The following is a 21,477-nucleotide window of genomic DNA, read 5'->3' on the forward strand; positions in this document are numbered from 1 at the left end:
AGAACGAACGAGAGAGGGGGAGAGAACGAACGAGAGAGGGGGAGAGAGAGAGAAAGAACGAACGAGAGGGGGAGAGAGAGGGAACAAACAAGAGGGGGGGGAGAAAGAGAGCAAGGGAACAAATGAGAGGTGGGAGAGAGACAGAGAACACGAATGGGGGACAGAGAGAGAGAAAGAAAGAACGAATGGGGTGGGGCAGAAGAGAGAGAGACAGAACGAACAAGAGCGGGGGTGGAGAGAGAGAGAGAGAGAAAGACTGAACGAGAGGGTGAGGAAGGGAGAGGAAGAACAAACGAGGTGTGAGGGAGGGAGAGAGGGCAAACAAACGAGAGGGAGGTGGAGAGAGAATGAACAAGAGTGCAACAGAACAAGAGAGAGGAAGAGAGAGAAAATAAGCATGTGTCTGAAGAGGGGTGGTGCAGGTAGGGACTGGTGGCTAACAGAATATAAAGCAGAAGAGCAGCCATGTCATCGCACTGTTAAAATTACCATAACAGTTTCACCTCATAAAAAGCTTAAATACCCACAAAGCAAATAGGGAGACCATGAGACCTCAAAAGATGCTATAAAAATGGTAATTTTCCTTCTTTAAAATCAATTCTTTGGGCCCCAGGAAGCCAGTTGGGCTTTTGGACAACAAAGGAGACGAGGGTATGCACAAAGTGTGGTCAGAACATAGCCTGCAGCACAAAATGAGGTTCACTCTGCTGGCACTGATAGCAAATACCTTTTACAGAGAAAAAAACACAAGCAGAAGCTTGCTCATAACTAAAAACCTGATGCAGACTTTTGCTTCCCCAAATGTTTTGAAGCTTCCTCCATTAAGTGGAATAAAGTAATCATTTGACTGCCTGCAAAGACAATATTGATTACACTTCACAATGCTGTTTAGGCTAACATATAATAATATTGCACCTTTATTTCCAAGTTGTTGTCATCTCTATCCCTTACTCATGCTGGGGTATGTTGCAATTAATATCAACATACTTTTTAAAAGAGTGACCTTTCTTCATATGCAGGTCCAAAGTGTAAGTGATGGTGGCTTATTTGATGCAAACTTTGACCTTATCAACAAGAATACAAAAAGACAAAAATATGCTTTGAATGAGTTGAAGGCTATAAAACTCCAAGCAATATGTACTTCCGTGTTAACCTGTGTCCGTATTTCAGCGTGTGAAACATGACACTCTGGGTGAATGTTCTGCTGAAAGCCCAGAAAGCACCCGTGAAAAAAACACTCTTCATTGTCAACCAATTAAGGAAAACGGTACCCTGACAGGAGCCAAAGGACTCTTAGAGGGACCGCTTCTCCAATCACCGGCTGTGTCTCTCCATACTTAATGCTGCCAAGCTCACTCATGACGGGTGGAGGCCTTTGCAAAGAGCATCCGAGCAGGGATACTAAAGGGAATCTGCAAAGAGATGGAGGAGATGGGGAAGAGAGCACGGCGGGGGGGGAGGTGGTGTGGAAAGAGAGAGTTCAACAGTCTGCAAGGGATGCAAGAGATAGAGTAAGACAGAAGAGGGAGAGATGAGGCTGCAGACACAGTACACGTTTTAACCAGTCCAATGAATACTCAGCCGAGTAGGATTCTGGAAACTTATGGTAACTGTGGTCATGAAATCCTTGAAAATGAATGCAGGCTGCATAAGTTCAGGAGCTACTTTTCAAAGTAAAATATGTCAATTGTTACTGTAATGTACAGTGTGCCAACTGTTCAATTGAAGTCCGAGATTGAGTTCCGAAAGGCACTAAGGAAGGTAACAGGAAGGTGGCTGGTTAAAACCTACCAGTACTGAGCATGTGTTTTGAAAAAGCATTAGATGCAGTTTCTCCATTTTTTGCAAAAGTGCACGCTTACAATGTGTTTTTTTTATGTGTCGGGATACATCAGTTATTTTGAAAATCTTTATGATACCAACTTGTGTGTGTGCATGATCTTGTACCAATTTAAATACTGTTGCTTTGAGGAAATTAACACTTTCCTTATGCTTTGTGACTTTTAAGTTTAATGGAGGGATGATGATTATTGATGATAGTGTTGAATTCTCCTCATCCTGCTTCTGTGCAAGTCCAAATACCCCATATGGCAACACAAATGCAGGAGATAATGTTACTACCTCATTGCAACCACAAAATAATGGAGATATTGAAATTGAAAAAGAAGGCCTTGAAAACCAAATTTTTGGTTCCTGGGAGCTACAAGTACTCGAGTAACTCTCATGCCCTCAAAAGTAAAACATTGATGCCTGTTTTATCTGTAAATGATGTTCAGGCAGCATCCCAATTAAACTACTTTCATAAGTGTGTCATAACAGCATAAGGCCATAAGACATAAGAGCAGATGTAGGCCATTCAGCCAATCGAGTCTGCTCTCATTCAAAGAGATCACGGCTGAGTCAATAATATTCACCTCCACTTTCCTGCTTTTCCCATAACTCTTGATTGCTCTACTGATGAAAAACACTTCATGATCCAGCCTCTACAGCCCTATGCAGTAAAGAATTCCACAGATTCATTGCCCTCCGAGAAGAGATTCCTCCTGATCTCAGTCTTAAATGTGCAACCCTTTATTCTGAGATTATGCCCTATGGTTCTAGACTCTGCTGGAAGGGGAAACAACTTTTCCTCATTTACCCTGTCAAGGCCCCTAGGAATCTTGTATGGTTCCTTAAGGTTGTCTCTCATTCCTGTATATTCCAAGTACGTGCCCAAATAACTCAACCAGACAGTCCCTCCATACCTGATATCAGCTTAGTGAACCTTCTCTGGACTGCCTCCAATGGTAGTGTATCTTTCCCTCAGGAAAGGGCCCAAAACTGTCAACAACATTCCAGTGTGGTCAGACCAGTCCTTTGCACAGTTTTAACAAGACCTCCCTATTTGTATACTCGAATCCCCATTGAAATAAAGGCCAATATTCCACTTGCCCTCCCTGTTACCTGCTGAACATGGATGATAGGTTTAAATCCCTCCGTTCTGTAGCTTTCGTCCAAACTGCCTAATCTTGCATTTCTCCACATTATATTCCATCAAGCAAGTTTTTGTCCACTCATTTAATATGTCTATATCCCTCCACGGACACTTTGGGTTATCCTCACCACTCGCCTTCCCATATGTTTATATCATCTGCAAACCTAGCCATTGAATGTTCACTTTTGCCATCTAAGCCATTAACTTGTATTGTAAATAATCCATATGTACAAAATCATTAAACAAACTTGTAGTACATACAATGTATAATTTAAAAGGTTAAATGAATGTTAACCTTCATCTCTATGTGAGTGAAATACAAATAGCTGGAAAGTTATGCTCCAGTTGTGAAAAAAAACCCTGATTAGGTCAAATCTGCAACAAGGTCTCAAGTTCTGGGCACACCTCTGAAAACATATATTGGCCTTGGAGTGGATACAGAACAGTTTCATATACTGGAGATATATTTTGAGGATATGTTGCCCAGATTGTGTTTGTGTTCTCTCAAATACAGAAGAGTAAAGGGTAAAACAAATAAATATGGTGACTGAAGGAAATTGATAGGCCAGATACAGAAAAGCTATTTCCTCTGATGAGAAGTCCAAAACAAGAGACCCTAACCTTCAAATAAAATCTAGGTCCAAGAGTGGTGCCCACAAGCACTCAATACAAAGGGTAGTGGTTAATCTGGAACATTTTCCCCCTTAAAAAGCTGTTGTCGTTAAAACTGAGATACATCAATTTTTGAGAGGCAAGCTTGGGTAACAGACTTGAGAGACTGTATGACCGATTCCTGTTCCTGTTCCTTACCTAACATCACCAGTCAATAAGAGCTATCCAGCTATGATGAGCAAGTTAACTGTTGCTGTTTCAACTCATACTATTTGCTGTATATACAATGACAAAGTAACTTATTGCAATGAGATTGACTGAATTACATTTTGAAGAGCATTACAATCTGCTTTCTAAGCTCAGCAATTACATTTTTTTTTTGATCAGGAACTACCCATGTCTAGAGATAAATTAAGGGTGCTGAGAAGAACAATGTAATTAAAAGACTCTAATCAACATTAAAATAAGTGACCTATCATTAATCAAATATAATGTTGCCCGTACTGCAATTGCTTTGGGTTATTTTGGGGAGATCTGCTCACTGACTTCATTCATCTCCACCTTGTCACAGGAAAGCAAATTAAATGAAAATAAAAAGTTAATCATGTTTCAGACCTGGTCTCTGAAATCCTTTGGGAACTTCCACACAATCACTGGATCTGTAAATAATTGACAGATAGTACAAATCAGTTGTGATGGAATAAAGTATTTCAGTCAGTGCATATTAATATTCAAAGAGCAGCCAGTTTTAGCTTCTCAGGCAAGAACTAAAGCATCCGTCCAGAAATCGCAGTGCAACATTTCTGAATTTCTACTAACATTGCACCAATAACTGTAAATTTAATATTTTAATTTGCATTGCTTTATGTATTTTGCTGAAACAAGGAGACTTTGTACATCAATTTAGAGGTAATTCAATTTAATCACAAATCTGAATGACCAATAAAACACTAATTTTACCCTCATTAACCTACAAGGCTGCATTTAACCAACCAGTGTTTACTGAGTGAAGCAATCCTTTTCAGAGGAAAAAGTCCAGTCTAGAAATCACTTAACCAAATTAAAATTAGCACATAATTAAAAGTTACATTAAGAAATTTATGGTGTTTCATTTGGTGTTTATCTCTCACGTAAAACTCTCTTTGCTTGGCTTGGAATCAAAAAAAAAGAGAAAGTTGACATTACCAGCACCTTTTGTACTACAAGTAGCCAAGATTCACAAAACACAGTCAAGACCACTTTTATACACACACTGTTCCAATTTTGTTAAATTCACTCTCTGGGGTTAACAAACTGGTTCACATGTTATGTAGACAGTGATAAAATTGTAGTTTGTTGAGTGTATCATGTTGGATATGGAGTCATCCGTAACCATAGATGAGCTTGTGCTTTTTCACTCAAGGCGATCTTGCCCTTTATGTGTATGCTTGGCTCCATGAAGAAAAGAAAGGTGTTACTCTATGAGGCCAGACACATACCATGGCTTTGAACCAACAGGCCCCATGATATCCTGTAAACCACTGTAGTCAATGGTTTGTGGGACTACATTTACAGCTCAGGGCAAACTCCAAACATATGCAAGGGTATTGCAAAATCAGTGAATATCAATTTGCAGACAACTGAAAATAGTTTCTATAAACTGAAAGATCCAAGTAGAATTAGTGTCTAAATGCTGTTGCATAAATCCAGCATTGCTCCTGAGAATTTGCCGCTCGCTCATGTTCCACAAATTTACAGGTCGAAAAAGAATTCTAGGATGAACTTTAAACAGACCCAGAAACATTTATTTCGATCAGGCAGATGCAGAACTAGACAGGCCAAATGTATAACCAGAGCTTAAAGAAATAACGTAAACACATTCTTCCATTCAATCGAAAAATATTTAGTAAAAAAATCAGTTCATAAATAAAACAAAGCACTTATTAGCCTAAGAGTCATTTGTCAGGTTACCTCACCAACGTAGAATAAACAGGCAACCAGAGAAGATAAATCACTCTGTTCTCATGTAGTTCATTTAAAAGAATAATAATTGGCCTTATTGTTACATCTACAAGAAGCTACACAAATAATGCAATTTACATGGATTAGATATTAACACATGCCTCACTGTATTTTGTTTTAATAGTGGTAAATTTGAACTCTCAAAATTTAACTTCTTTCATCTGATTGTAATACCCAAGACTTCCTAAGAAACTAAAATGCTTTATAAAAATACAGCAATTTGAACCTCAAAAAGTTACAGTAGTTGATTGACAGAGGTAAGCAACAGGAGCAACATGCATCCACACTGAAATTGCTATTTTAATCTAATGATTTTACAACTAGGCAACTGTACCAGCATCAAGATATTTGCATTTCTCATTTCAAATCACACTTGTATGATAACTTTACATATTGAGAATGCAAAAACTGTCTTCCAGTTAGCCAGCTTGGAAAGATAGGGCAGCCAGACTCAGGAGTATAAATTGATGTCTATTTTAAGAGATGCTTTTAAACTGCAGAGCAAAGAGAGAAGGAGAAATGGGTTTATACACAAGAACTAAAAGACTCTTTTATACCCCTCTGTCCCTGTATGTTTCTTGGAATTATCACACAAAATAATGTCAAGTGGAAAAGCAAATTGGTGCTTCAACCATTCACTAAGACTACATCTACAAATTTCACTACTACCGAGAAGAGCAGGTCAATAATAATAACTGTATCTCAACTTATAACATCTCAAGAACACTCAGGACTTTTGAATCTTGTAACCTTTATTCTCACGGTCTGTAACAGATACTCACTTTTAAATTTATCACCTGTGATTGTGCTTATTCCATGACACACTTAATTCTTTTTTGTTCATGGACTTAGTAGATAATAAAATTCCTTTCTTTCACAACAAAACTTTGGAAATTGGCTCCTTCATTCTTTGGCGAACTACATTTTAAATCACATATGATAGGTATGTGCTAAAAATAAAAAAAAACTATGATTGACTATACGACTCTTATTTTAAGAACTCTAATTTGACTAATTTATTTGTTTGCATGTGCAAACTTTGGGTGTGCGCGTGGAGGTGTGTGCGAGAGTGCGCGTGGCAGAGAGTGGATGCACGACCGTGTGTGTAAGAGTGTGCGTGTGTGACAGAGAAAGAAAGGTCTAAGAAAGTGAGAGAGAAAATAAATTAAAGCATGTTTTATTATTTCACTGCGGCTGGTTTAAGTATAGTAAAGCCGTCTTTTTTTGTTAAACTCAAAGAAAATGTATTATTTTATGATTACAGTACATAATCTATTAAATACTCTGAACTGGCAAGTGCAGACATTTAAAAAAAAAAAATCCTGTCATGTTCAAATGAAGAGAGGGTCAAGAGGGGAGTCATTAGACCTTCCTCATGCGGTCCTGGTGGATTCACATACGTATAAGCATGTATTCTATACCCTGAAACTCAGAAGCATCAATTCCAGACTACTTAAAGAATTGCAAATGTAACTATCAAATATCACAATTAAGATTCTTGATAGCAGCTTCAGTTGTGCCACTTGTGCATAATTTAGTAGATAAATTATATTCATTGTAGCTGACACAATGCATAGGTTCATCCATGATATGTCCATCTTGTTCGGATTCTTGAAAGGTCTGAGAAGCTGGAACATCAGAATGCAGAGTGCACGTAAAGAGTCTGCGTTGAACAAATCCATGGAAAAATTAAACCACTGGTGCTATTTAGTGCTTTACTTTACAGTGGCACCAGTGAGACAGATGTTAAAATGGATCATTTATCTAATTAAAAAGGGTACTTCCAGTTGATTTCTCCATATGCTTCAAACTGGTGCTGGTATAATTATAAACAAATGATTGCAAATTGACACTGGTCATAGACTATAACTCAAGTAGTAGAATTGCTAAATTGTTGATGTTGACAGTTTAACAGACCTGGTTAATTGCGCAGAGTTTCATTTCAACACCCATGGGTTAAAATGTAGTGCCAGAATATGCATCAACGTGTAAAGTTTAAATGTATTGTAAAAGACCTATAATTTCAAACACTCATGGAAAATATTAATCTTGCAGTCTCAAGTAGAAGTTATGTATAATTGCTAACATTGTATAACAGATATATGGTCATTCCATTGAGGCTTAAAAAAAACCCATTGAATTTAGAATATCTCTGATTGAAGGACAGTACAAAACCATACACCAGGAATGTTGCAAACAAGCAATGTACAGATCTGCATGTTTGCTTTAAAAATATTAAAACAAAACTTTTTTTTACATAAAGGCAAGCCAATTTTACAGCTACAAAACAATGAAACGCCACAGATTGAAAATAAAGTTATTTCGCAAACTTCTTAATGGACATCACCACTAATTTGTAGAGCAATCAATGGTGCTGGTATATCAGCAAACCAGTTTTTGCAGTCCTGTTTATCACAGTGAGACTGTGCACAGAGTAAGTTCTATAAACATTATTGCAGTGAATGATCAGTTAATCTGTCATTTTTATATTAAGTTCTGTACTTTGGGATATTGTGATGACATGACAAAGAGCTTTTGAATACATGTGCATTTTTGAACTTGTTTTTAATGTAATATGAGGGAAGAATGTTGCCCAGGATACCAGAATGACTCTGGGAAAAAAAAACAAGCAGAAAAGCAGATGGTTAAGCATCTCATTAGAATTATGGCACCTCCAGCAATAAAACTCGTGCCATACTGAGGGACTGTGAGTCAAGCAGATTTTGCACTGAAATCCTGGAGTGTGGCTTGAACCCACAACTTTCTTAATTCAAGAGGCAGAAGTGCTTCTAACTGATCAAATTGACACTTTAGATTAAGATGGCTGATACTTGACTGTAGCTCATAAATTGATTACCTTAAGTCCCCAAAGTGGGAATGCCTTGCAGCACAACTGACTTGTCAAATGATGTTTTACTGTGATCAGCTTCATAGCCATTTTATCTAGGCCAGACTTTCTTTTTAATCAAAATGCAGCATGCTCACTGTGTGAAGGCAGAAGACACAAACAAAACATTTCAAAATAAACTACTCTTGTCAGTCATTTTTGGGGTTGTGCTGGGAAGAAATATCACAAAGTGAAAGCCGGTGTTAGTGGCAGCCATTTGTTAGACTGCACGTGCCCAGTGGGTTCAGCGCAGCATGTTGCTGTCAATAAGCCATGAAAATGGCCTGACACACTCTACATGGCATCTAGGACCCGAATGAGTGGGACAAACAACTGCCCAAATCCCCAACCTGAATTTGGAACTGTAAATGAGTGGATGATTTACTCTTAAAGCAGATACAGAAGTGAAATAAAGAGAACGGAAGAAAAAAATCATGTGTTTCTCTTTCTCGCAATCCAAAGAAAAATAGATTTTAAGAAAAGTTGATTTGTTTCAAATCTCCGACAATAATAAAAATAATTTTAGAAAGTTGTTTTCAGTGTCAAATAGGTGCCCTTGGCTGTAATTAAAACTTTTCAAACCATTAAAAGGGTACGTAGTGTAAAACAACTTAAATATTTGGCTTGCACTTGGCTCATAGCTACGACGTCAGCACAGTTCAATTTTTTGAATAAGGAACCAGAAAGAGAGATAATGTGTCTGCACAGTTTACAGTTTATGGTAGGCCACTACACCCCAGAAAGCAACTTTCACATTTCTGTATATAGTAGTGAAAGTGCACAGCCAGACTTTGCGCATTTTGCGAGCACTGTTGCATTCACTGCTACTTTGAAAATATAATCCAATCTGTAATGACTTTTAACTGCATTTGTTAAAAGGCAGAGAGAGTTGAGTGTAATTTGAGGGTAAACACTGAGTGTAAACCAGAATAACAGCATTTTTAGTTAACAAGGTGTAGACCTGGATGAACACAGCAGGCCAAGCAGCATCAGAGGAGCAGGAAAGCTGACATTTCGGGTCTAGACCCTTCTTCAGAAATCTTGGTTTAGATGGTGCAGAAATTTGCAAACCCAGACATCTTTCTTCCCAATTGCAACTCATTAGTTTCACTTTTTCTAAAATGCCCCCACCGTAGCGAGCCCTGTGAACCTGCTGTTATATTTCAGTGATTTCTAAATCATCGGCTTAGGCACTTTGCTTTACAAAGGCTCTCAAGATCAGAGACAGATTACGCAAGAGATTCACTGTGAACATATCAGAGATAGGGTCTTCTGTTGGAAGGAAAGACTGCAGAAACAAAGTCTTTTCAGGAGATTTACCAACATCTTATAGCTAAGTTCCACATTTCTGTAAAATTCCAAAGGCACAAGTCAGGACAAACCATTTCCAATGGTTAGTGAATTGGTAACAAGAAAGCAGAAATTCAAGACTTCCAAAATAACAGCAGGACAGATTGGTCAATTGCTATTTACCCGAATGTGGGAGTTTGCACGAAAGGTGTTAACTCAGAATCATGGCAACGATCTCTAAATGGCATTACTTCACCTCAAGGTCCCAAAGCTTCTGGTTGGAGACAATCTGACATGCCAGACAGAATGTATCGAGTTATTATGCTTTTCTCTCTAAAATCTTGTTAGCTGTCATCCTTATTCCCATTCCCATGATCCCTCCCCCAACCACTGCCCAAACAATTTCACCCAACTCCAATGCTGTGCACACCCTGCTACAACTATCCCAGGAGCGCCCTCAGCCCATTTTCCCCAACTGTATTAAATACTGTACACTGTCCCGCAATACTGCTGCACTCCTCACATGGACAGAAAACCAGGGTTACCTCATCCATTACCTGTCTGTTGATTTATTTTTTAAAAAAAAATCAGGCATAGAATGAATTATCAAAGCTAACAGACAATAATCATTCCTACTGACGAGCAAGTGAATTTCAGACAGACAATATTGCTCATATTCCCATAATTCTTACAGCCAATGATGCCTCTAAGCTACACAGTCATCCATGCAAGCCAACAGGGTCCTGTGCAATGAATGGATAGTACACAACAAAACAAATTGGAGGGAACATCGCTTAGAACAAAGTGAAATCATATGTTATTGGGTCTGATTAGGTGGTACATCCGCTGAGCAACAGAATGAGAGTGCTGCCAATAATTAAACAGTGACAATGCTGTGAGAGGAGGCTCTTGTGGTGCAATGGTAGTGTCCCTACTTTTGAACCAGGAGGCCGAGGTTCAGGTACCACCTGCTTCAGGAGGTGTGTAGTAACATCTCGGAAGTTGATTAGAAAATTTATAAACAACGCAGTGATAACCCAGAACTTGGCAGCTAGGCACCAACGCCAGACGACAAACAGAACTGAAAGCATCAGCCATGGATAGAGAAGCAGCTTACGACTTCATTTTCTTTAAATTGCATTTGTCCTCCACTGATCAGCTCACAACAGTTTAGCAACTTCATTTTTGTTTTACACGGCCAGCATGAAAAAAAGCTACACTTTAGAAAAAGGTGCAACTGAACACCACCGATGAGCCTCTACAAAACCAGGCAGCAAGCACCATTAGTAAGGGCACTCGTTACAATGAGGCCTGAAAGATTTCTCACTTCAGAGAAATGAAGAAGTGACCAATTTGAATTGAATATTATTTCATTCTATTTAAACCACACAGTGTAGAGTGTTTCATGCTATTTGTGCTTTTTCTTGAAACAAGAGTCACACAGTTGCAATTAATATTTTCCACTCATCCAACTGACTGGTTCTGTGCTTTCCACAACTTGACTACCACAAATTTCTTCATCCTGTACCCAACTCACTGTCAGGAATTTTCATTGATTAAAATTAGAATTTGCCACTGGGATTTTAACACATTTATCATGAAACTTTATTCCAGTTCAACTTGACCAGAATTCTCATACTTTCCAACCCCTACACAGATCATACAAAGTTACACTCCTTGGTGCCTAATCTCCCATAATATGTAAAGATGGATTAGATGTGTGGAACTCTTCCTGCCTTTTCGATGTAAGTAACCACTGCAGCATAATTTCTAAAGCTGTACAACTTTTGATTCGCTGTGAACAGTGCTTTTCGGATATCTGGGTACACAAAACTGCTTTTGTCATTTAATGTATCAAAGGCCCAAGTTAGTACTTAATCCTCACAGTCCCTACATGCTGTAGGAATTGTGCATATTATTTAAGTTTGAAAATCACACTTTTAATTACATTATTTTGAATCTCATTGCATACTCTCATCAACTCCCTCCATCCACCCTTCCTCCCCCTTTAAATTTCTGCTCCAGTCAAGTTAGCATCTTGAATCATTGCTTTGATTACATGCTTACCTCACTCTTTGACCAGCCCTTTCAATGCATTCTGCTGGAACTACCGTGCGCTTGCTGCCGTTTTCCTACCACTAACATGTCAACTACAAACTAAATTCTCCATCAGCTCGACTACACCAGTGGATTGCAAATGTAAGTGCGGCTGATAATCACTTATGATCCAACAACTGTGAATCTGCAGTGGTTTGTGCAAATTGAAATCTGAAGTCACAAAACACAACCTCTGAACATCTTAGCCAGTGAATTCTCATTCCCATGTTATTCCACCCGGTGAAATGACTGTTTTAGCTTTACCCAACCCCTCTCTGTTACCAGCTCATAGTGTGATGTGCTCACAGCTTGAACTCTGGCTGTACATTTGGCACAAGTATTGTCTTTTTCAACTGGATGCACGCAATAACAGCAAATACACCACTTCAGTGGAAAACTTGCTGAGGAAAGATTGGCTATCTTTGACTCTACTGTGTGACTAAGAGCTTAAACCTTTCCACCTACTGCAAAAACACAACTTATCATATAATCAAAGTCTGAATGTACCCAAGAAACATTCCTTTGAACAAAAAGGAATGAAGACCTAAAATCATAACAAGAATGGATACTCTTGCTTGCCAGCAGCCTTCCTTTTTTGCTGACAAAATATGAAAGTTAAAAAATTCACAGGGCAGCGTGCTTTCAACTAATTTAGGAAATGTTAAAAGAATCTGTTTTTGCCAAAAAGAGGACATACCCTTCCAGTTATCAAGTAATCTATCACTCTTCCTGAAAATCTACTGATGCATGATCAGACTGCACCATGTCCCTAAGGCCCGCCCTTCATCAAAATATCTGCTTCAAATACTTTTGAGCGAGCTTGCAACTTTGTTTTCCACATAAAGTTAACAAAGCTGCTCAAATACGGCGAAAAAGTTTATAAGAGCAATTTATTCACATAATTGAAGAATATCTTATTCATGGTATTTATACAGTTTTACGTGTAGCCCATAATCACTGGCATTAGAGTTTAAAGATTAACAGACAAAAGAAAATGAACAGACTTGGCCTTTAAATATTCAGTCATGTGTTGTGTGACCACCAGTGGCAGGCAATATTTGCTGACCATCTCTAAATGCCCCTGAGAAAGTGGTGGTGAGCTGCCTTCTTGAGCCGCTGCAGTTTGTGTGATGCTGTTAGCACCGACAAGTGTTATTGGGGGGGCATGTGTGTGTGTGTGTGTTCCTGGATATTGACCCAGTGACAGTGAAGGAATGATAACATATTCCTCAGTCTGGATGACATACAACTTGGAAGTGAACTTCAGGTCATGGTGTTCCCTTTCCTCTGCTGTCTTCATTTATCTAAGTGGTAGAGTTCGAAGGTGTGCAAGCAGCTGGTAACAAAGCCTTCGCAAGTAACAACACGGTATCTTAGTACAACACAGGGTGTCAATCAGGTGGCTGTTTTGTCCTGAATGGAGTCAAGCTCAAAAGCTATTGGAGCTGGCCTCATCCAGTTAAGGGAAGAGTATTCCATCTGACTCGCGATTTGTGCCTTATAGATGGTAGAAAAGCTTCAAAGGGTCAGAAGATGAACTACCTGCCAGACAATTCCCGGCCTTCTGATTCCTTTGTCTCACGTCTTTTATCTCTGGTTCTTCACTCAGCATTGATTTTCCGATTCCCCTTCCTCACCACAGTAGATGCTTTATTAGTTGAACCACTTCCTTTATTTTTCTCAGGCTCTAATGAAAGATCACGGATCTAAATCACAGAATTGTTACAGTGCAGAAGGAGGCCATTCAACCTCTTGTGTCTGCACCAGCTCTCTGAACATTTTAACCTAATCTCCTCACTGCTCCACATAACCCTGCATATTGTTTTCATTTAAACAATCACTAATGCCCTCTTGAATGTCTCAACTGTTACAGTCTCTACCAGACTTCCAGGCAGTGCCCTCCCGATCCGAACTGCTCACTGCATGAAAAGGATTTTTCAAACTTTCCATTTGCTTCTTTTCCAAAACATGTTAAATATGTGTCTGCGGGTTCTTCATCCATTTTTGAGTGGGAACACTTTCTCCCTAACTATTCTGTTGAGGAACCTCATGGTTTTGAAAACTTCTATCAAATCTCCTCTTCTCTCAAAAGAAAACAATTCTCCAATCTATCCTTTGAACTGAAGTTTCCAAACCCTGGAACCAATATTGGAAATCTCTTCTGGCTTCTCTCCGATGTGTGGTGCCTAGAATAGTGCACAATGTTCCAGCTCAGGTCTAACCAGTTTCCAATACATTCAGCATACGCTCCCTATTCTGTGCCCCAATTAATTAACCCAAGAACACTATATACTTTACTAGCAGTTTGCTCTAACTGTGTGGCGCTTTTAATACTTATGCACATATACACCCAGACCCCTTTCTGCTCCTGCACATCTTTTAGAATTGTACTCCTCATTTTACACCATCTCTCCATGCTCTTTGAACCAGTGTATCATATCACAATTCTCCACATTGAATTCTGTCTGTTATACTGACACCCACTCCACCAACTTGTCAATATCCTTTACAAGTTCGACACCATGCTCCTCAAAGTTTACAGTTCTTCCAAGATTTTCACTGTCCACAAGCATTAAAATTATCTCCTGCACACCAAGATGTAAATCATATCTATCAGGAAAAGGGGAAGTGGCACCTGGGGAATTCCACTGCAAACTGTCTCCCAGGCTGAAACATACCCAATAACCACTATTCTCCCTCAGCCAATTTTATACTCATGTTGCCACTGTCCCTTTTATTCCATGTCCTTTAACTTTCCTTGAGTTTATTGGAAGGCACTGTATTGAATACCTTTTGACAGTCTAAGTACACCACATCAACGACCTTGACCTCATCAACCCTCACCATTGCCTTTTCAATAAAATTCCGACCAGTTAGTCAGGCATGATTCTCCTTGAACAAATCCATGCTGACCCTTCCAAATTAACTCACCTTTTCCCATGTGACTATTAATTCTGTCCTAAATAATTGTTTCTACAAGTCTCCCCACCACTGAAATTAAACTGATGGGTCTGTAATAGCTTGGGCTATCTTCACAGCTAATTGGTTAGCGCAGCTGGCTGGACAACCAGTTTATGACGCAGAGTGATGTTAACAACGTGGATTCAATTCCCACACTGGCTGAGGTTACCGTGCAAGACCCTCCTTCTTAACCTCTCCCCTTGTCTGAGATGTGGTGACCCTCAGGTTAAACCACCACCAGTTGCGCCACTCTAAAGACCGAGCAGCTAAAGGTTCTCTGGGGCTATGGTGACTTGACTTCTTTGGTACTATGATCACTGACATCTAAATGCTCCCTCATTGTCACTTGACCTCCTGCCCACCTCATTCCCAAGAACCATGTCTAGCAGTCCCTCCTTTCTTGTTGCATTGGACACACACTGCTGCAGGAAATTCGGAACACAATGTAAAAACACTTGCTCCTCACTGTTTCTTGCACTATCAATATTACAGTTGATACGCAGGTAATTACAGTTCCCCATTGTAAATACTCCATGATGCTTGCACTCAGTAATTTCCTTACACATTTATTGCTCTATATTTTTCCACGAGCTGGTGGTCTGTGCATCAGACTGAGAAACCTGATTGCATACTTCTTATTCTGTCTCTCCAGTCAAATCAATCCTGTCCTCTGAAACATCCTCTTTCTCCAGTACTGCTTTGCTTTCCTTAACAAGAAAAACTGCCCTTCCTCCATTTTCTCATTTCCCATCTTTTCTGAACATCTGTGACCAGGAGCATTCAACTTCCAGCCTGACCTTCCTTCTGCCAGGTTTCTATTATCACCACAACTTCAAAATCCCACAAGGCAATCTGTGCATGGAATTCCCCTATCTTATTAACTATATTCTGTGTATTTGCATATTTGCATTTAGATTTCATCACTAACTTAATATTCTCTCTTTTAGTGCTGTCTCTCTCTCTCTCTCCTGCCTTCTTGTACCCTGATATTGCTATCCAATATTCTTTCCAAATTCTCACACCCCATTGAGCTAGATAAAATCTTCCCCAATAACATCAACAAATCCACCCACAAGGAACTCAGTCCTGGCTCTGCTCATCTGCAACCTATCCACCTTCGGAAGATGTCATCTCCCTCAGAATCAGTTCTGGTATCCCAGGAATATAAAGGCTTCTGTACCATGTTTCCAGCTACACACTCACTTTTCTCATGTTCCCATTTCTGTACTCACTGGCACACGGCCTTAGGAGCAATCCACAGTTTACACTTCCTGGGTCCTGCTTGCTAACTTTCTAACTAGCTCCCTAAATTTTGGTTGTGGGGTCATGTTAAATTGTCCGTAGTGTCCAGGGATGCGCTGGCTAAGTGGATTAGTCATGGGAAATGCAGGGTTACAGGGAAGGGTAGGGAATGGGTCTGGGTGGGATGGGTCTGAAGATCGGTGCAGACTCGACGGGCCGAATGACCTGCTTCCACACCTGTAGCGATTCTATGATCTCATATAGGTTTTCATCATACCTTTTTAGGGCTTAGAATATGGACAATGATGAGAAGCAACTTGTACTAGAAAATTGTAATGATGTTGCAAAGTGGAGCTTTTGAATAGCGAAGCCATGGTGTTGGATTTGCTCATAGCTAAAGGGGTCTCACTTTCTTTTATGACATTGGGGTTTCCTTAGAGTGCTGGCAGCGCTATGTCCGGGGTACATGAATGGGATTAGTTGCACCTTTAGGTTGTTTCTGTGGACAAGAAAATCTCCTGACATTTGGCAATGTTAGGAAGGAGCAGCAACAGAGAGACAGTGAAGCAAACATCAGAGTCTACCATTGTAATGGAACAATGAGTGACATTTGTTTGAAAACTAGGGACATTTTTCAGTGCTACTGAAGTGTGCCACATGGTACGGTGCCAGGTATGGAAAGCCATCTACATTCCCAATTCAATTCTGAGGAAGTGGGAAACGATGGGGTAGAATCTTATAGGGGCCTGAGTAATCTGGAATATGGCAAGAAATCTGGGAGAATCACAAGGGTCGTCAAGCGAAGCCTATTGTGGTATCAGGAGCAACTAGCTGCATTTTCCAACAGCATTATGGAAGTTGAAACATACTAACTACAGATCTCACCTTATTAATATGCAGGCTCCTGTCCTGCTGCGTGTTGCAAACAAACTAGGCACCGACTGACAAAGGGGTTGGGCCCAACACGTTGACTTACCTGCTCCTTGGATGCTGTCTGACCTGCTGTGGTTTTCCAGCCTCACACGTATAGACACAGGCACTGAGACATCTCTGTATCCATACCTGAATGACCCCAGCTGCTGTTTATTCCTAAGGATGCCCATTTTGGGCACCCTATACCAGCATCTCGAGGCCATGCTCCACAGGCAGTGATGCCCGTCAGCCACATCCACTGACCTTGGCATCGGGTACTTGTCTGCCTGTCTACATCATCACAGCACATCTCTGATCCACTTAGTGTACACTCCTGCACTTTCAAGCTACAATGCAGGACGCACATACAACTATCATTGCAATGCTGCTGCAAGGGCTCCAAGAGCAGGGACAGGGACAGAGGTCACAGATTGGAACAGGCTGCATCTCAGGACTCCTCATTTACTGTCATGGTGCTCACTCTCTTTTGAGCCTACTTGGATGCTAACAGCACCCTTGGTTCTCTGTGGCTTGGCTTTCTAAGCCTTGCCCCCCTCAATCAGACTCACAATATTTGTGGGTTGCCTTGTTGTTTAGCACAGACACAAAGCCAGGAAGCTGGACTGAAGACTGCTGACAACAGAGGAGAAAGCCTTCAGTCAGGGGGTCCTGGCACAGTAGGTCAAGGGAAGCCTCTGATACCAGTCTTGGACACAGTCCGTCGGCCTCTTGGGGTGGACGGGGTTAGGACCCCTGCGTGTGCTAATTAGCAACCCTGGAGGTCTGTGCAGGGGGTTGCAGAAGTGAGACGGAACATCAATCAGTAGGCAGCACAGAGGGCACATTAGTAATGTGGAGGTGTGGGGTCAATGACAGCAGCTGAAAGAAGATAGTGTATGCTATAATGAGAGTGGTAGAGCATGCAGTCTTGATGAGAGTGGTAGAGCATGGAGGCTTTCTGGGAGGACGGTGCAGTAGCAGAGACAGAGTGAGTGGGAGGTTGCAGATGATGACACTTCCCTAGCCAATCACAGAAGGTAACTGCCCTTCTTTTCTGGACTGCTGGGAATTTTCATCCAGAGTGTTGAGACCGCAACTGACCCAAGTGGCAACCTCAAAAATAGGTTTAGTATCATGGCCTCCTCTGGCAACACACGTGGAAAGAGAGAACACTCCTCTGCACCACCCCAACGAATAAGGACTTCCAGGTGTCATCCACAAAACAGGGCACCATATTCCTCTTCTCTGTCATGCCTGGTGCAAATGACACAAACTATGCAGGGCAGTTCTGGACTGACAATGCTTGTCCGAGTGCACAATGGCTTTTTAAAGACAGCACTATCAACAGGTCCATTCCAGGATATCCAGGCAATAGCGAGTTTCTCCAGCTACAGCCAATGGTGTAACTGCTCCCATCAGACGGGAGGAGATCAACAGCAAGGCCTCCCAGAGAAAAACCCTCGGTGACACTCCTCAAAATTGACACTCGGCCAAGATCAAGTCCAAAATAAGTCTGCCAGGAATTTGGTAACTTCAGCAGAAAAAGTGTAGATAAGTCAGCAATACTACAGACAGCTGCACCATAGCAGCGTCAAATAAACAATCACCACCATCAGAAATGGCAAAACAAAGGCTTCAATTACAAACTACAAACATACCAGCTGAGAGGAGAGGGTGTTGATTGAAAATAACATGATGGTGAACATTTCTGTAGATGTTAACTATGTAGACACGTAGACGCAAATTTAAAAAAAAAGCATCAAACATAAAAGGATTAGAACAGAAAGGGCCACAAACAAATGTTCAGCATCTTCCCGTGAAGGACTAACCCTTCAAATAATTCCTGAGGTTCCTGCAGGTATTGTTCATCAGAAAGGGGAGCTGGTCAGACACATATTTCACCATACCTACTGGCCAATGTGAAACTAATTAACCATGAAACCCCTTGAGCAAAATATTAAAATCTGCTACAGCCCAATGGGGACTTAACAGGAAGCAATAAAAGACAATGTAAAATTCCTGTAAGGTCAAGTTCAAATTGTGGCATCACTGACTAACTAGTCTTTTACATTCAGTATTAAAATGGTGTATTAGCATTCAGACTGCAATTTATTTACGTAACAGCACAGTCTGCTTACAAGTTATCAAACATTTGCAGAGCATAACGTAAATAAAACTGTGATGAATGACTTTAAAAAAAAATCAATTATTATTGGTAGCACAAGGTTAAGTGATAATATGATATATCAGGAAGATTGCAGCTCAACACAGTGGCTTGTGTAAAGATTAGATCTGCAGCCCTTCAAACTCTCAGACAGCTATGCTGCTCAGGATAGATCGACTTCAGTAAACCAAACCCCAAACAGCACCAGAATAAAACAAAATTTTATTGTATTCAATTTGGAGCTTTTCCTTCCTCAAGCAACAAAGGTCCCTTGACCAATCGCTAAAAGAAGTCAAACTGCTTCAGCTGAATAGGCAAGCTAACTCTTGCTCAGTTTTTACAAATGCAACCTGACAACACATCGATGCCCTTGATTTCACTCACCCTCAAAAATGTCTGATGTGTCCCAAAACTCTTGTCCACAAAACTGCTGAAAAACAGAACTGGGAATGGGCATGTGAATCCAATTGCACAGGATTCTTTCAGCAAAAAAAGACAGAATTCTATACAATGCCTTAATTATTCATTCAAATACCATTATGCATGGCAGATGAAATGCTATACAAAAAGAATATTGACAGCTAAAAATAATTGCTATTGAAAGATCACATTGGAATGCAAAGTGAGAAAGAGAAATAGGTATGTCAATTTCATTTTAAAAAATTGACCAAAACTCCTGCTGCTGACCAAAACGGCATCAGGAACAGTTACAAACATGCACTCAGACCGCATTGCGGCTACCAGGCGAAACTCGACTGCTCCTTGCACCTTTCTGAACTGTGGCTTGAATTTAGATCTATCAAAGGCCACGTAGTTTCACACTCCAATGGAACTTGTAATATAAGCATTTCCCCAAAGGAATTCCAATGTTGAAATTCAATACTTACTTGTGCGTACACTCCCAGTAATAGCAGCAAGTGGCATTATAATGGGAATTCCAGTGTCATATTTCAGCACAAAAAAAAATTGTCAGCAACAGTTTGCCCCAGATCCTAATCTGTAATGGGATTGCAATTGCAATGAGGTTTTATACCAGTGCTACTCCTTCAGGTTTCACACAGGGAATTTCTACACAGCCGAGGTAGCTCAATGGGCAAACACAAATCTCTTTAAACTATGATCATTGCTTTGGGTCGCACACTGGGTCAGATTTTACCTTATTTTGCTCAAAATACTTTTTAATTGATTCTTACCAAAAAGATATCCTTCAAATAAATATTACAATCAACTCTACACATTAACTTGAGAATTTCGTTGACTGATATTTCTTGATTATTTACCTTCATTTATTGGATCATCAAAAACACACTAAGAGGGAACTCAACTAAATACAAGAATTTGCAATTGGTAAAAGACTGCAGACCTAAAATAGGTAATTGGAATTTTGTTAATCTGTGTCAAACCAACCTGTTTTTTAGTAATGCTGCCAGCCGCATCTGACAGTAAGACTGAGCATGTGCAGGCACTGGTCCTATAGTGCTGTGACACAAATGGACACAGACAAAGAAATAAATCATCATAGAAACAAAATTTAGAAAAGTAAAAGTTTTAATAGCTCGCAGGTGAAAACCACAACACAAATTACCAAAGAGAAACACTGCAGGTGTTGGAAATCTGAAATACAATTGCAACATATAATGCTGGAAATATCAAGCCAGTCAGACAGCAACTACGGAGATAATGTTCATGTTTCAGATGAATTGGAAAAGCTTGGAGATGGAACAAGCTTCTGAGCAATGGGGGAGCACGATGGTTCAGTGGTTAACACTGCTGCCTCACAGCGCCAGGGACGCGGGTTTGATTCTAGCCTCGGGTGACTGTCTGTGTAAAGTTTGTACATTCTCCCTGTGTCTGTGTGGGTTTCCTCTCGGAGCTCCAGTTTCTTTCCACAGTCCAAAGGTAGACAGATTAGATGGGTTGGCTATGTTAAATTAAGAAAGAACAATACAGCACAGGAACAGGCCCTTTGGTCCTCCAGGCCTGTGCCGACACATTTTGCCCTTCCATACTAAAACTGTCTTCACTTACGGGATCTGTGTCTCTCTATTCCCTTCCTATTCATGTATTTGTCCAGGTGTTTCCTGAATGTTGCTATTATGTCTGCTTCCAACACCTCCTCTGGCAGCGCATTCCAAGTACTCACCACCCTTTGTGTGAAAAAATTGCCTCACGCATCTCTTAAACTCCACCCCGCCCCCAACCAAACCTTGAACCTGTGTCCCCTAGTAATGGACCCTTCCACCCTGGGAAAAAGCCTCATACTTTCCACTCTCTCCATGCCATTCATAATCTTATAAACTTCTATCAGGTCACCCCTCAACCTCCTGCATTCCAGTG

At 40.4% G+C, this 21,477-nt stretch overlaps 1 protein-coding gene across 1 annotated transcript in view; it reads right to left on the reverse strand.

Moving 5' to 3' along the window:
• The window catches only part of dennd1b (DENN/MADD domain containing 1B), a 172,472-nt gene that overhangs the window by 82,010 nt on the left and 68,985 nt on the right, over nucleotides 1–21,477 (reverse strand). Inside the window, exon 3 of the mRNA XM_048602244.1 lies at nucleotides 4,202–4,245. Within this exon, the coding sequence (XP_048458201.1) occupies nucleotides 4,202–4,245 (44 nt within the window). The remainder of the gene's footprint in view (nucleotides 1–4,201; nucleotides 4,246–21,477) is intronic.

Source organism: Rhincodon typus, chromosome 10 (genome assembly GCF_021869965.1).
Source record: "Rhincodon typus isolate 14 chromosome 10, sRhiTyp1.1, whole genome shotgun sequence".
Lineage (NCBI taxonomy): Eukaryota > Metazoa > Chordata > Chondrichthyes > Orectolobiformes > Rhincodontidae > Rhincodon > Rhincodon typus.